Here is a 14,343-nt window from a genome sequence, read left to right on the forward strand (position 1 = left end):
AGCCTACAAGGAGAATTCTAGACTCAGGTGGCTTCTATGAATTCTATGAAGCACTTATTGGAAGAAAGAGTATCAAGTCTACACAAATCCTCCCAGAAAACAGAATAAACATGGGATACAACTAACTCATTTTATGAGGCCAACACTATCTATGCCGAAATTAGCCAAAGACATTACATGACAAAACTACAGATTTGACATTTCTCATCAACACAGGTGCAAAAATCCTTATAAAATTTTAACATAACACACACACACACACACATTAAACAGGATTTATCCTGGGAATGCAAATTGATTTAACATTTGAAAGTCAATCAATCAATGTAATTCACCATATTAGCAGTAGATGTAGGAAAAATGCAAAATTCAGCATCCATTAATGATAAAAGCTGTCAGGAAGATAAGAATAGAAGGTAATTTTCTCAAATTGATAAAGGGCATTAATGAAATGCCTGCCATTAGCTAACATAATAATAGTAGAAGACTGAATGAATGCTTTCTCCTTAAGCTCAAAAATAAGGCAAGGATGGCCAATTTCACCCACTCAGTTTAACAATGCACTGGATTCCTAGACAATAAAATAAGGTATATCCATAGGTGAAAAAGTATATGACCCTGTATCCTAATGAAAATCATAAGAAATGCAAACAAAGTATTCACAATTCGGAAAGTGCCTTCATCAGCGTTTGCCTGACTTCTCTTACTGTCTTTATTTCTTTTAGGAGTGAGGTTAGAAGTCTCATATTTCTTTTAACACCTGTCACCAGGCTACCAACACAAGGAGGTACGGCCTTAGGTTCACCATCAAAACAAACCACATAAGGCACAGGCACAGTTCACTTTAAGAAAACGAACACCGAGTATTAAAACCCAAACTTGTAAAATAATTCATTGCAGGCTTCCTTTCAACAGGAAGCGTGACCGGGGAACTTAAATACTTATTTACAAATCAATTACTTGAGAAAAAGAGCCAAGAAAAGGAAACTGAAAGCTTAAATAACAGGAGTCACTGTCTAGTGATGCTTAATTAGAAAGGAAGATAAAGCTTATCTGATATGTTCTTGCAGCCAGTGGGATTTGATTTCTAAAAATCCAATTTGCAGCCAACTGTTAAGAAAATCTCTACTGCCAAAAAAGTAAGTAAGGTAGACAAATAATTCATGTGTGGTGTGTAGATTTGCTGCTTCTCCATTAGTAGGGCAATCAGCCAATGCACAGGATAGAATGGATGGGTAAATGCCAAACAAGCTGACTGGTTGAAATGCTAATGCTTACCTTTAAAAGAAAATACCTGGATTCATCAAGAAGGCTCAAAGGAAAAAGAAGGGACTTCTCTGGTGGAGCAGTGGTTAAGAATCCGTGTGCCAATGCAGGGGACAAGGGTTTGAGCCCTGGTCTGGGAAGATCCCACATGCCACGGAGCGACTAAGCCCGTGCGCCACAACTACTGAGCCTGTGCTCTAGAGCCCGTGAGCCACAACTACTGAGCCCGCGTTCCTAGAGCCCGTGCTCCACAGCAAGAGAAGCCACCGCAATGAGAAGCCAGCACACCACACTGAAGAGTAGCCCCGGCTCGCTGCAACTAGAGAAAGCCTGAGTGTAGCAACGAAGACCCAATGCAGCCCCCCCCCAAATTAATTAATTAAAAAAAGAAAAAAGAAAACCCATAGCTGAACAAACACTAACTTCCGAAACATTTAACAACAGTATCCGTTATACAGGTTCTATCCTTGAAAGGGTCAAAACACTCACATTATGTATCTCATATAAAGCTCACTGTATTGTGTCTTACTTTTTGTTTTGCCTGTACACGCTTGAGTGGATAAAGCCAGCTCCTGATAGCAATTTCCAGTGGGTGTGGGGCTAGGAAGGAGGAGAAGCAGCTAAAAAATGCTGACGAATTTCCTCCTTGTGGTTGATTTCGAGGAAAGTCATCATCTTTGCCTCCTCTATCAACAAGGCTTTAGACAACAATCCCTGTAGTCACCTGTCCCCACGGGAGTGAGGTCTGTGAGTCCTGTGGTGGCATGCAGGGTTGCTGGCCATTCTCCACAAACTATCCCAGCGTGGGCTGGACATCAGCAAGGACACCTAAGCAGCTGCTCTGTGGCAGCCTCAGGACGGGGAGATGGTAAACCAGGTGGGCAAGAGGTCAAGCTGTGGCACAGCTTTGCATGTAGCAGAGCTGCTGGCTGCAGGGAAGCACCAGCCGCACAGGAAACCCTGAAATCAGAGCTGGGTTAGGTCTTTGTCATCAAAGCCACCAGGAATTGAACTGCCAATGTTACAGATAGCAACAAAACCTGCAAACAAGCCCTTCAGACATTAGAGGACAGACAACAATCAGAATGGAAAGGATCACAGATGACTTAGGGGCTACATGCCATGCAGACAAAGTCAGGATCACAGAAGAAAACAAAATACAGGGCTAAGGATGATCTCTGTGTGATTCTTACCCAGTGGATTCAATCCCCTCCCACACCCCGCACCTAAAGCAAAATCCTAAGGAATGCAAAGTATCCATCAGTGGGAAAGTGCCTTTATCTGTGTGCGCCTGTCTTCTCTCAGTGATTTCTTGATTTCTTTTGGGAGTGAGGTTAGAAGTCTCGTATTTCTCTTAATGCCTGCCACAGGGCTACCAGCACAAGGAGGTCTGGCCTCAGGTGGACTTTTTACTTTTGTCAACTGTGCTGTGCTCCTGGTCTGGGACTCCAGCACTGAACACTATTCTGTTGTCATGTTCATGCTCAACCTTAGCTCAAAAGTTGCTTTTGTAATAAAACTTTCCTTCTTTAATGCACATCATTTACTCAACAGCTATTGCTGCTCCATCCTGATCCCTAGCCATGATCCAGTACCTAGTATTCACGAAACATTTATCAAGCAACTATTATGTACCAGGCACTGTTACAGAAGCTAAGATAGAACTATCATCAAGATAAATATAGCCCCTGCTCTCTGAGGCTTTCCTTCTGGGATGCGGGCAGGAGACAGACATTAAACAACTAAATCACCAATTCTTTCGTTATTACAGATGTGTTAGGTTATCCAAGAAGTAAAAAGCCAAAGAATGAGAGTAATAATGGGGTGGGCGAGGCAGATAGAAGATTTCTGGAGAAATGAGAGTTCATCTGAGCCCTGAAGTGTGTGCATGGGGGTCAACTAGGCTCAGAAAGGAAGAGGAGAAAGTGGGTTCCAAGCAGAGTGAAGAAATATGGAGATGGAACCAGGCAGGTGGGCCGGGCCAGATCACAAGGCCTGGAGTGTGCCCTCGAAACAGAATATAACAACTGGGATGTGAATAAAGGAACTGGGTGGGAGTGACATCATCTGGTATGAGTTTCTGAAAGGGAAGTATGGCTACACAGATGGACAGGAGAAGGGAGATATGGGGGAAAAGTATAGAAACCACTGAGGCAGGTCAGAGCAGGTGGCAGTTTGTATGGAGAGGTGGGAGCTGGGGAGGGGGAAATGGCTGGGCATGGAAGACGCTGTGGAGGCCCAAGAGCAGTGGTGGTGGTAGGTGGAGATGAAGGGCAAGGGAGAAGAGGGCTTCAGGAACGACTCTGAGGTCTCTAGGTGGAGAGTGTTGCCACATAGACTGTATTGTAATTTGCTACATTACTTATAACAATACCTGGAATGGGGTCTGCTCACAATAAACATTTGTTGAATGAATGAATGAGCTACACCATGAGTTCTACTGGATCTGACGGGCAACTGAAATGGACCTGACATTTCTGTGTTTGTGTTTTTTTTTTTTTTTTTTGCAGTATGTGGGCCTCTCACTGTTGTGGCCTCTCCCGTTGCAGAGCACAGGCTCCAGACGCGCAGGCTCAGCGGCCATGGCTCACGGGCCCAGCCGCTCCGCGGCATGTGGGATCTTCCCGGACCGGGGCACGAACCCGTGTCCCCTGCATCGGCAGGCGGACTCTCAACCACTGCACCACCAGGGAAGCTCTGCATTCGTATTTTAACCCAGCTTAAATGGGAAGTAAGTAGGTTGCACATCACATTATCACAGTCCAGTGTGCAGCGACTCCACGTGCTGGCACTCGCCCTGGGTGCCCAGGAGAAAGCAGCTATTCCTAACACCATACTTCAACGCAAACCATGGCAGCTGCTTGTGGCACTGGAAACAAGACACACATCCCGGTTCCACTCCCCGCCACCCCGGAAATCTGTGCATATGTGACTGAGTGACAGATAAGAAATGAAAAGATAGGGGTTCACCCTTTCCCCAGAAACGTGCTTGTTCATTCAATCAGTATTGAAGAGATCAGAAATAAGGTCAGAGAACAAAGTTGAAATTGGATGGTGAGTAGCCCAAAATATGTACATTTACCTTTATTTTCAAACGCCACAGATAAAACTTAGGGTCGGCTACGATTTTGGTGATGCATATTTTTCATTTTAAATTCTATGTTTAGAGTGGCGCATTACCTAAAACTCCTAATTTTATCTTTTTCTCTTCTAGGGAAAGATGTGGAAATTCTTTTCCAAAGAAGCCCTTTTCTAAGTACTTCTTTAAGAACCTGCACTTTAACATGGTTTTAACCAATATATACACCTTAAAATTTTTATGTGTGCATATCTTTAATAAAAGCCAAGAATAGAGACTGAACAACTATGAAAACTACGAAACTCTCAGCAAGTGCTTTCAGAGCTCCCTGATGGTGGAGGCCACCCAGAAAGGCCTTCGCTCCTAAGTTTTTCCACTTCGAGCAAGGGGACCTGGGGGAAAACACAGATAAGGGCAGTGAGGAGGGAGTGGATGAAGGAATTGAGACTAGAGGGGGCAAAACACTAAAGATATTTTAACAAAGGCTTTCTTGAGGTCTCAGGGGATTTTTCAAAAAAACAAAACAAAACTATTTTTATATTGGCTAACCAACATGAAATCTACATTAAAAAAACTAAGGTCTTTACACTTCTTCCAGTGGTCCTGCATTATCATTCTACTTCTAGGGAAAAAGAGCAGCCCTTATTCATGCAACTCTGCTCATCTTTATAAGGCCCATCTACTACAGCGCAAGCTCTGGCTAATAGAAAAGCTTTAAGCAAATGGCATTTTCAAAAGTGAAAGAAATTTAATCACTTGCAGTGACAGAGAAGTCAATACTCAACTATGCTTTAACTATAGTTCTAAGAAATAAAAGCTACCAGGCACCCGTCAACTGTAGTAATATTTCCTTCTTAAAGTTGTCAAATTAATAGATAAACCATCACACATCCTTCCTTTATATTATGGCCTAAAATGGGAGGTGGAATGGGGAGGTGGAGGCATTCATTCCCAGAATAAACTGTAAAAATAGTCTAATAGTCCACCTTCCTCCCTCTCTCCTTTACTTTCATTGCAGCCTTGTATCAAATCCACAAAAGAGCTAACAGGGACCGAGAAGTTTCTGGTGAAAAGGAAAAAAAATGACTTTTGGATGCTTTCTTAAGAAATCCCTGGGCCTCCCTGGTGGCGCAGTGGTTGAGAGTCCGCCTGCCGATGCAGGGGATACGGGTTCGTGCCCCGGTCTGGGAGGATCCCATATGCCGCGGAGCGGCTGGGCCCGTGAGCCATGGCCGCTGGGCCTGCGCATCCGGAGCCTGTGCTCCGCAACGGGAGAGGCCACAACAGTGAGAGGCCCGCGTACCGCAAAAAAAAAAAAAAAAAAAAAAAAAAAAAAAAAAAAAGAAATCCCTACCCTAAGAAATCTGATTCTTTATTGTGTAGGAAAAGAAAGTAGCACCGTCATGTTTCTCGTCATTACACACTCAGTGCACTTATCCTCACCTCTATTATCTGCGCTGAGGTTTGCCTGATAAACTGCTCAATTATCCCAAAGTAGAAATGTATATGACTTTTTCTTAGCAAGCAAATAGCTCAGCAATGACTACAGACCTCTGCTGAACAATTCAAGTGACAAGCAATGGAGCCCAGTGCAAATGTGATGCAAAACCACAGTCCCCCAGAGCCTGACCTTGCTGTCTGAGAAGACTCAGCACCTGCCCTCTCACCCCCATTGCTCAAACCATCCCTCTGCTCCCGCTCTCCACACTTCCCTGCCCCAACCTCTATACTTCAAATCTACTCTTTTTGCCATTGCTAAAGCTGTCTTCTCCAACATCATTGAGACCTTTTCCTGGCCTTCAAAAAACAGGAAGAATAGAATTGTGGGGAAAAAGGGAAAAGTCACTTGTTCAACTTTTATACCTTAAGTATGTCTGACTGGACCCCACATGATTTAGACATCAAATAACAACTTGCTTAAATTCCAAATCTGAGCTAAGTCTTTCAGGTCTGGCCAGATGCCCTAGACTCTCACCTTGAGGGTGCAGCTCAAAGGGGTTGACTCAGTCCTGCCTGGCTGTGGAATGCCTCCAGCCCTGAGGCTGCCCCTTGGCCCTTAACTGAAGATGGCTTGAACCTTCCTATCACTTTTTTCATTCCCTTCTGTGGTGCTGACCTTGTATTCTGTATGTATTAATTTCTAATCTAAGCTCAACTAGAGGTATTCTGCAGCCATGATGCTTCCTTTGTGTGTCTCCTCCACTTTTTTTCTCCTTGGGATTTGTGATGGTTACTTTTATATGTCAGTTGGACTGTGCCATGAGAGCCCAGATATTTGGTTAAACATTATCTTGGGTGTGTCTGTGTGAGTGTTTCTGGATGAGAATAACATGTGATTTGGTAGACAAAGTAAGCAGATTGTCCTCCCCAATGTGGGTGGGCCTCACCTAATCCGTTGAAGCCCTGAATACAAGGAAAGGTGGAGTAAGGGAGGGTTTACTCTCTCTGCCTGTCATTCAGCTAAGAAGTCCATCTTCTCCTGCTTTCAGATTTAGACTGGAATTTATACAATCACCTCTCCTGGTTTTCAGGCCTTGGGACTCAGACTGGAACGACACCATCTGCTTTCTTGAATCTCCAGCTTGCCAACTGCAGACCTTGGAACTTCTCAGCCTCCATAAGCACATGGGGCAATTCCTTACAATAAATCTCCTTACACACACATACACACACGCACACAAACATACACTATTGGGTCTGCTTCTCTGCAGAACCCTAATATAGGATTCTAATACAAAGCCAACTTTCAGAACTTTCTCTCTCTCCTAGGGGCTTGTAACATCTGCCGTCTTGTTCTCCAAAATGTTCTGAAATTTATTTTCTTAAAGTGTGGGCCAATTGTGCTCCACATGCCTTTCTAGCTAATATGAACCCCCAGAAAATAAGATCACTTTCTCAGATTCTTCTCACTACTCTATCACTGACCAGTTCATCTTTGCTGATCAGAATTCAGCTCAGAGTAGCAATTATCTTTGCCATACACAATGCTTTGAGAAATGGAACTGTCATTAAGGCAGTCAAGAATTAAGTACTTTGTCTTCAGCTGAATACATAGCCAGTTGACACCCTGTAACATACTTATCACTACTTTATTTTGCCCTGTTCAGATTTATAATTTTAAGCAGAAAAGTGTCATTTGTAACTTCCATCTGGCCAAGATGTGTGTACTTGCATGACTGCAGCACTTCGTGTTCCATTTATTTTACTTTCAATAAGTAAATAAAATTCATAGACTTCTGAGTGTTTTTGACCTTCTACGCCATCACACTGCTTCTGAACTGTTTGTTTTACCCACATGTAGTAGGCAGAATAAACAGTTGCCCCCAAAGATATCTACATCTTAATTCTCAGAACCTGTGAATATGTTATGTGAAAAGAATATGTTAGATGAAAGAGATTTTGCAGACATGATTAAATTAAGGATGTAGAGATAGGGAGATCATCCAGGTGGGCACCATGTAAACATAGGGATCCTTACAAGTGAAAGCAGCTAGACAGAGTCAGAGGGAGATGTGAAGACACTACACTGCTGGCTTTAAAGATGAAGGAGGGGGCCACAACGCAAGGAATGCAGGTGGCCTCTAGAAGCTGTAAAAGGCAAGAAAACGAATTACCCTCTAGACACTATACAAAGGAATGTCACTCTGTTGACACCCTGATTTTGGCCCAGTGAGAAGCGTTTTGGACTTCTGCCCTACAGACATGTAACATAAGAAATTTGAGTTACATTAATCCACTAAGTTTGTGGTAGTTGTTGTAGCATCAATAGGAAACTAAGAGGCCAAAACTATATGTAAAACACGAGTCTGATTTCACCATATTTTGGTGATGCTATTCTTTTTTTTTGGTTATGCTTCCTAGGTAATATTTACCCATTCTCTGTCATCTGGTTATAGGTACTTTGGGGGAAATAAGATAAAACTGGGGCAACCAAATTCCAAACTCCCTTTAAAAACTCCTTTCCTTGTTTTAAGAAGTGTGTGTACTTTTTTTTTTTTAAGTAGACGTCAAATGTATTAGACTTAATCCCTTTACCTGTTGTTCTCTACCAGAGCCTCTCTTACTATGGTTCTCTGCATCCACACAATGCCCTTAGTTACAGTTTTATATTGTCCCTCTTCTTCTTCCAATTAGACAGAATCTGCTTATTTTTGTGAGACTTGCCATGGCCCTTGTAGGGTTCACACTCTCCTCTTAACCACCAGCCAAGACCTCCTACCTGGTTCTTTGACACGGTCTACGGAGCCAATGATTTGCATTGCACATCTTTGCCTCCAGTATCTCATCTTTCAACCGGACAACACAGATGTGCTCCACGTATCCCCCAAGTCCACAGTTTCTGACTTAGAATTTCAGTCACTAGAAATACTTTCTAGGTTTGCTAACACTATTGCTGGGTCCCATGTGACTTAAATAGAGGGTAGTTTGAGCCTTGGAAGGCTCTCAGAAATGCCTGCTGTTTTTCTCCATGAAGATGGTCTCCTTCCAGATGCGCCCTGCCATTTATACATGACGACGGTCTATTTTCCTCAGTAGTGAGTCACTAAACAGCAAGCTAATTCTCTCTTCCTGGGGCACTGACAGAAGTCGACCCTCTTACTAGCATCTGCACATGCTTCTAAGTGTTCCATTGATCGGGAGCTGCTTTGCTTCCCAAAAGTTTATGCTTCCCCATAATCATCCTCTATGGTGACTGTCCCACATATCATGAGAGGCAGGTTCCCCCGCCTCCCCTTCCTCCTCCACACCAGTGTCACCATCACTAAATCCCAGCACTGGCTCTGACCCTCTCCTCCAGATCACAAGAACAGACCCTCCAGGGTCCACACATCCTTGGTCTCTAGAGTCCCTCTATCCTGGCCCCAGTAAATAATCTCATCACCTCCCACCGAGAGCTGGTATCTTTTCTTCCGGCTTGTAGCAGCTACTTTTTGTTTCTCCTAAGTTCTGATTTCTCTACCGCCTCCTGAGCATCAGTAATCAATAAGAAACTGAGTCCACAGACAGAACACATCTCCCAGGGGCAAATAATGAACACAATCACCCCAGATAATTTCCTTATATTTGAAAACAGTTTTCATTACTTGTGTTGCTCTTTTGGTGTCAGATTTTAACCTAACAAAGAATTATCTGGCCTGTGAGGGAGAAATATGGTAAAAATCAACTATTCTTCTGAGAGGGGAATGAACTCTTCTCAGTTTAATAAAAAAAAATTGAAAGTCTAGTCAAATTGGGATGCCTGGTCTGGACCATAACCCCTTCCACTTCACACCACCTTTTCTTAACCCTGGAGGAAGCCCTAACCACTGAAGCAGAACCTCTAGGGCTCTCAGGGATAGAGTTTGAAAACTACCATGAGAAACATCTTTTTTCCAGGATGAGATGTGTTTTTATGTGGAAAAATCAGAAGGTTGAACTTTCTTTCATGTTGATTGAAGCATTGTTTATTTCAGAAAAAAAAATCAGAAACATACTAACAGTCTATCAACAGGAGAAAAAATAAATTAACCATTATATATATATATATATACACACACACACACACACACACACACACTAAGTGGAATACTATACAAGAGTAAAAAAGAACTACAGCTATATCTAGTAGCATGGATAAATATAAAAGTGTAATATTAGTCAGAAAGAAGCACTCTACTTCATGACATTCAACATAATGTCATCATATAAAGACTAAAAGGTGAAAAAATTTTCAAGAGGTTAAAAAATGTTTTTATAGCTACAGAATAAAGGCATAGAAGATAGAAATGGAATCTCTGATAGTGGAAACTTCTATGAAGGAAGCGAATATATACAAGAGGGCCTGAATATTTCTATAATGACAAATCTCTTAAAAGACCCAGAGCAAATATCTGATATTGCTGAGATCTGTTAATGATTTACTCATATTACGCTCTATTCTTGTTGTATGTTTAAAATGTTTTAGGATAAAATAATGTAAAAAAAGGTTTATTAAATATATTTTAAACACCACTTCAAAAATACACACATATCTGCATTCATGTGAAAACATAATTCTCAGAAGAATTTCTAAAAGTTTTTGATTCCATGATAATAACAGAAACTTCTTAAACTTTAAAATGAGACTGGTATTTTATTATTTTTTTCAGAAACAAACCAGAAGAAAACAAGAGGAAATGGGATTTAACAATAGATATTATGACAAAATCAATTTAGTAATTAGTCACTTGCTATTAGGATAAAATAAAAAATGACAGTACACTGAAACTTTCACCAGTTTCAGAACACAAACTGATGGAAAACTTTTAAGGACAAAAGAGACAAATAAACAAAGATCATAGCAGGTCCCTGTAAGCATCTCTGAAAGAAAAATGTTAAATTTTGTTGAATGTTAAAAAAAAAATCTAGCACAAGGAAAAAAGCATGCCCTACACTACAACTTATGACTAGAATTAATAATTTAATCATTAGAGTTTTCATTCTTTCTAGAAATAAAGTTTGAAGAGCCATACTTTTGTATCTGACTATTTAATAAACTTATTCTACCATCCAAATAAATAATGCTTTTGAGAAAGTAGTTTTTAGCTTCCTTTTTAATTGCTTCTGCTGACCTATAATGACAAAATGTAAATAATGGCTTTCTAGAGACACTGTTTCATCCAAGAGACCCAGCACCTTACCTGGGTTGGTATACAGCTGGCTTTCCACGGTTTTGCCAATGCACTGCAGTTTAACTGCTTGCAGGGCGTCATCCACGTGCACGATGGTTGGCAGACTGCCCAGGGTGTCCTGTACCAAGTTGGCCACTTCCCGGACATCAAAGAGCTTCAACAGCTCCGAGTACACAGCTGGGAAGGAGCTCAGAAACACAGCCTTAAAGAAATGAAATTTAAATCAATTCCCAGATATGACCTGAGAAATCAGCTATAAAATGTCAGTGAGTTTAAGATCGTGACAAATATTTTTGAATGGTAGAAAAATGAATGTAAAATGTTTCTGGTACCAAAACTAAAAAGACTAAAAAGGTTAAAAGGCAAAATTTAGAAGAAAAAAAAAGTGTACCAAAATAGAGCAATTTTTCAAAATACGTAAAGGTACAACATAGTAAAAACTGGGAAATTCTGTAAAACTACTGACATTAGCAAGATGATGGACAAAATGCCCAGAGAATCAGCAGAATGCAGCATGATCAAATGGAAAGAATGCTCAACTAAGACCTGGATTGTAATTATTTATGTTTCATTCTTTTTGGAGAAGCTTTCTGAAGTGCTCATTTAAATCTCATTTACTTTTAAGAAGCCAAACACATTACTGCTCTAAAGCACTCAATTTATGATTAAAGAAAAAAACATAGGACATCAGAAGGCATCAGAAGACCTATATTATATGTAGGACTAGTTTGGCTTCTAATAAACTCTGTGACCTTGGACAAATCTTTTTAACCCTGTAGGTTTCAGTTTCATCACCTGTAAAACAACAAGATCATTAGAACAACCCCTTAGGTTTCTTCAAGATATACTGAAAACCCAGAACTGTCTGTATTCTTTATATAAGTAAAGAAACCTGATAATTATATTTTAAGGGGAAAAAAATATGCTAACATCAAACCCTGAGGGGCATACTTTAAAAACTGGGCTAGGAGAAGACCTTCCAGATGGCAGAGGAGTAAGACAAGGAGACCACTTTCCTCCCCACAAACACATGAAAAATACATTTACATGTGGAACAACTACTAAAGAACACCTACTGAATGCTGGCAGAAGACCTCAGGCTTCCAAAAAGGCAAGAAACTCCCCACGTACCTGGGTGTGTGGCTGACAGGGTCTTGGTGCTCTGGCTGGGTGTCAGGCCTGACCCTCTGAGGTGGAAGAGCTGAGTTCAGGACATTGGACCACCAGAGATCTCCCAGCACCACATAATATCAATCGGCAAAAGCTCTCCCAGAGATGTCTGTCTCAACGCTAAGACCCAGCTCCACTCAACGACCAGCAAGCTCCACTGCTGGACAGCCCATGGCAAACAACTAGCAAGATAGGAACGCAACCCCAGCCATTAGCAGACAGGCTGCCTAAAATCATAATAAGTTCACAGACACCCCAGAACACATCACCGAACACGGTCCTGCCCAACAGAAAGACAAGACCCAGCCTCATCCACCAGAACACAGGCACCAGTCCCTTCCACCAGGAAGCCTAGATAACCCACTGAACGAACTTTATCCACTGAGGGCAGACACCAAAAACAACGGGAACTATAAACCTGCAGCCTGCAAAAAGGAGACCCCAAACACAGTAAGTTAAGCAAAATGAGAAGACAGAGAAATATGCAGCAGATGAAGGACCAAGGTAAAAACCCACCAGACCAAATAAATGAAGAGGAAATGGGCAGTCTACCTAAAAAAGAATTCAGAGTAATGACAGTAAAGATGATCCAGAATCTTGGAAATAGAATGGAGAAAATACAAGAAACGTTTAACAAGCACCTAGAAGAACTAAACAGCAAACAAACAATGATAAACAACAAAAGAAATGAAATTAAAAATTCTCTAGAAGGAATCAATAGCAGAAAAACTGAGGCAGAAGAACGAATAAGTGACCTGGAAGATTAAATACTAGGAATAACTACCATAGAGCAGAATAAAGAAAAAAGGATGAAAAGAATTGAGGACAGTCTCAGAGACTTCTGGGAAAACATTAAATGCACCAACATTCGAATTATAGGGGTGCCAGAAGAAGAAGAGAAAAGAAAGGGACAGAGAAAATATTTGAAGAGATTATAGTTGAAAACTTCCCTAATATGGGAAAGGAAATAGTCAATCAAGTCCAGGAAGTGCAGACTCCCATACAGGATAAATCCAAAGAGAAACACGCCAAGACATATACTAATCAAACTATCAAAAATTAAATACAAAGAAAAAATATTGAAAGCAGCAAGGGAAAAACAACAAATAACATACAAGGGTATCTCCATAAGGTTAACAGCTGATCTTTCAGCAGAAACTCTGCACGCCAGAAGGGAGTGGCAGGGCATATTTAAAGTGATGAAAGGGAAAAACCTACAACCAAGATTGCTCTACACAGCAAGGATCTCATTCAGATTTGATGGAGAAATTAAAATCTTTACAGACAAGCAAAAGCTAAGAGAATTCAGCACTACCAAACCAGCTTTACAACAAATGTTAAAGGAATTTCTCTAGGCAGGAAACACAAGAGAAGGAAAAGACCTACAATAACAAAACCAAAACAATTGCGAAAATGTAATAGGAACATACATATCGATAATTACATTAAATGTAAATGGATTAAATGCTCCAACCAAAAGACATCTACTGGCTGAATGGATACAAAAACAAGACCCGTACATATGCTGTCTATAAGAGACCCACTTCAGGCCTAGGGACACATACAGACTGAAAGTGAGGGGATGGAAAAAGATATTCTGTGCAAATGGAAATCAAAAGAAAGCTGGAGTAGCAATTCTCATATCAGAAAAAATAGACTTTAAAATAGAATCAATCCAAGAAGAAAATATAACAATTGTAAATATTTATGTACCCAACATAGGAGCACCTCAATACATAAGGCAAATGCTAACAGTCATAAAAGGGAAAATCGAAAGTAACACAATACTAGTACAGGACTTTAACACCCCACTTCCACCAATGGACAGATCAACCAAAGTGAAAATAAAGAAGGAAACACAAGCTTTAAATGATACATTAAACAAGATGGATTTAATTGATATACATACGACATTCCATCCAAAAACAACAGAATACACTTTCTTCTCAAGTTTTCATGGAACATTCTCCAGGATAGATAGTATGTTGGGTCACAAATCAAGCGTTGGTAAATTTAAGAAAATTGAAATCATATCAAGTATCTTTTCTGACCACAATGCTATGAGACTAGATATCAATTACAGGAAAAGAAACTGTAAAGGATACAAACAGATGGAGGCTAAACAATACACTACTAAATAACCAAGAGATCAAAGAAGAAATCAAAGAGGAAATTTAA

At 40.8% G+C, this 14,343-nt stretch overlaps 1 protein-coding gene across 2 annotated transcripts in view; it reads right to left on the bottom strand.

Moving 5' to 3' along the window:
• Positions 1 to 14,343, bottom strand: part of DOCK4 (dedicator of cytokinesis 4) — a 484,498-nt gene that overhangs the window by 113,033 nt on the left and 357,122 nt on the right. For both annotated transcript variants that reach the window (XM_082631603.1, XM_082631602.1), the window contains exon 23: positions 11,005 to 11,197. In XM_082631603.1, coding sequence (XP_082487729.1) covers positions 11,005 to 11,197 — 193 coding nt within the window. The remainder of the gene's footprint in view (positions 1 to 11,004; positions 11,198 to 14,343) is intronic.

Source organism: Mesoplodon mirus, assembly GCF_964341445.2.
Source record: "Mesoplodon mirus genome assembly, chromosome: 9".
Classification (NCBI taxonomy): domain Eukaryota; kingdom Metazoa; phylum Chordata; class Mammalia; order Artiodactyla; family Ziphiidae; genus Mesoplodon; species Mesoplodon mirus.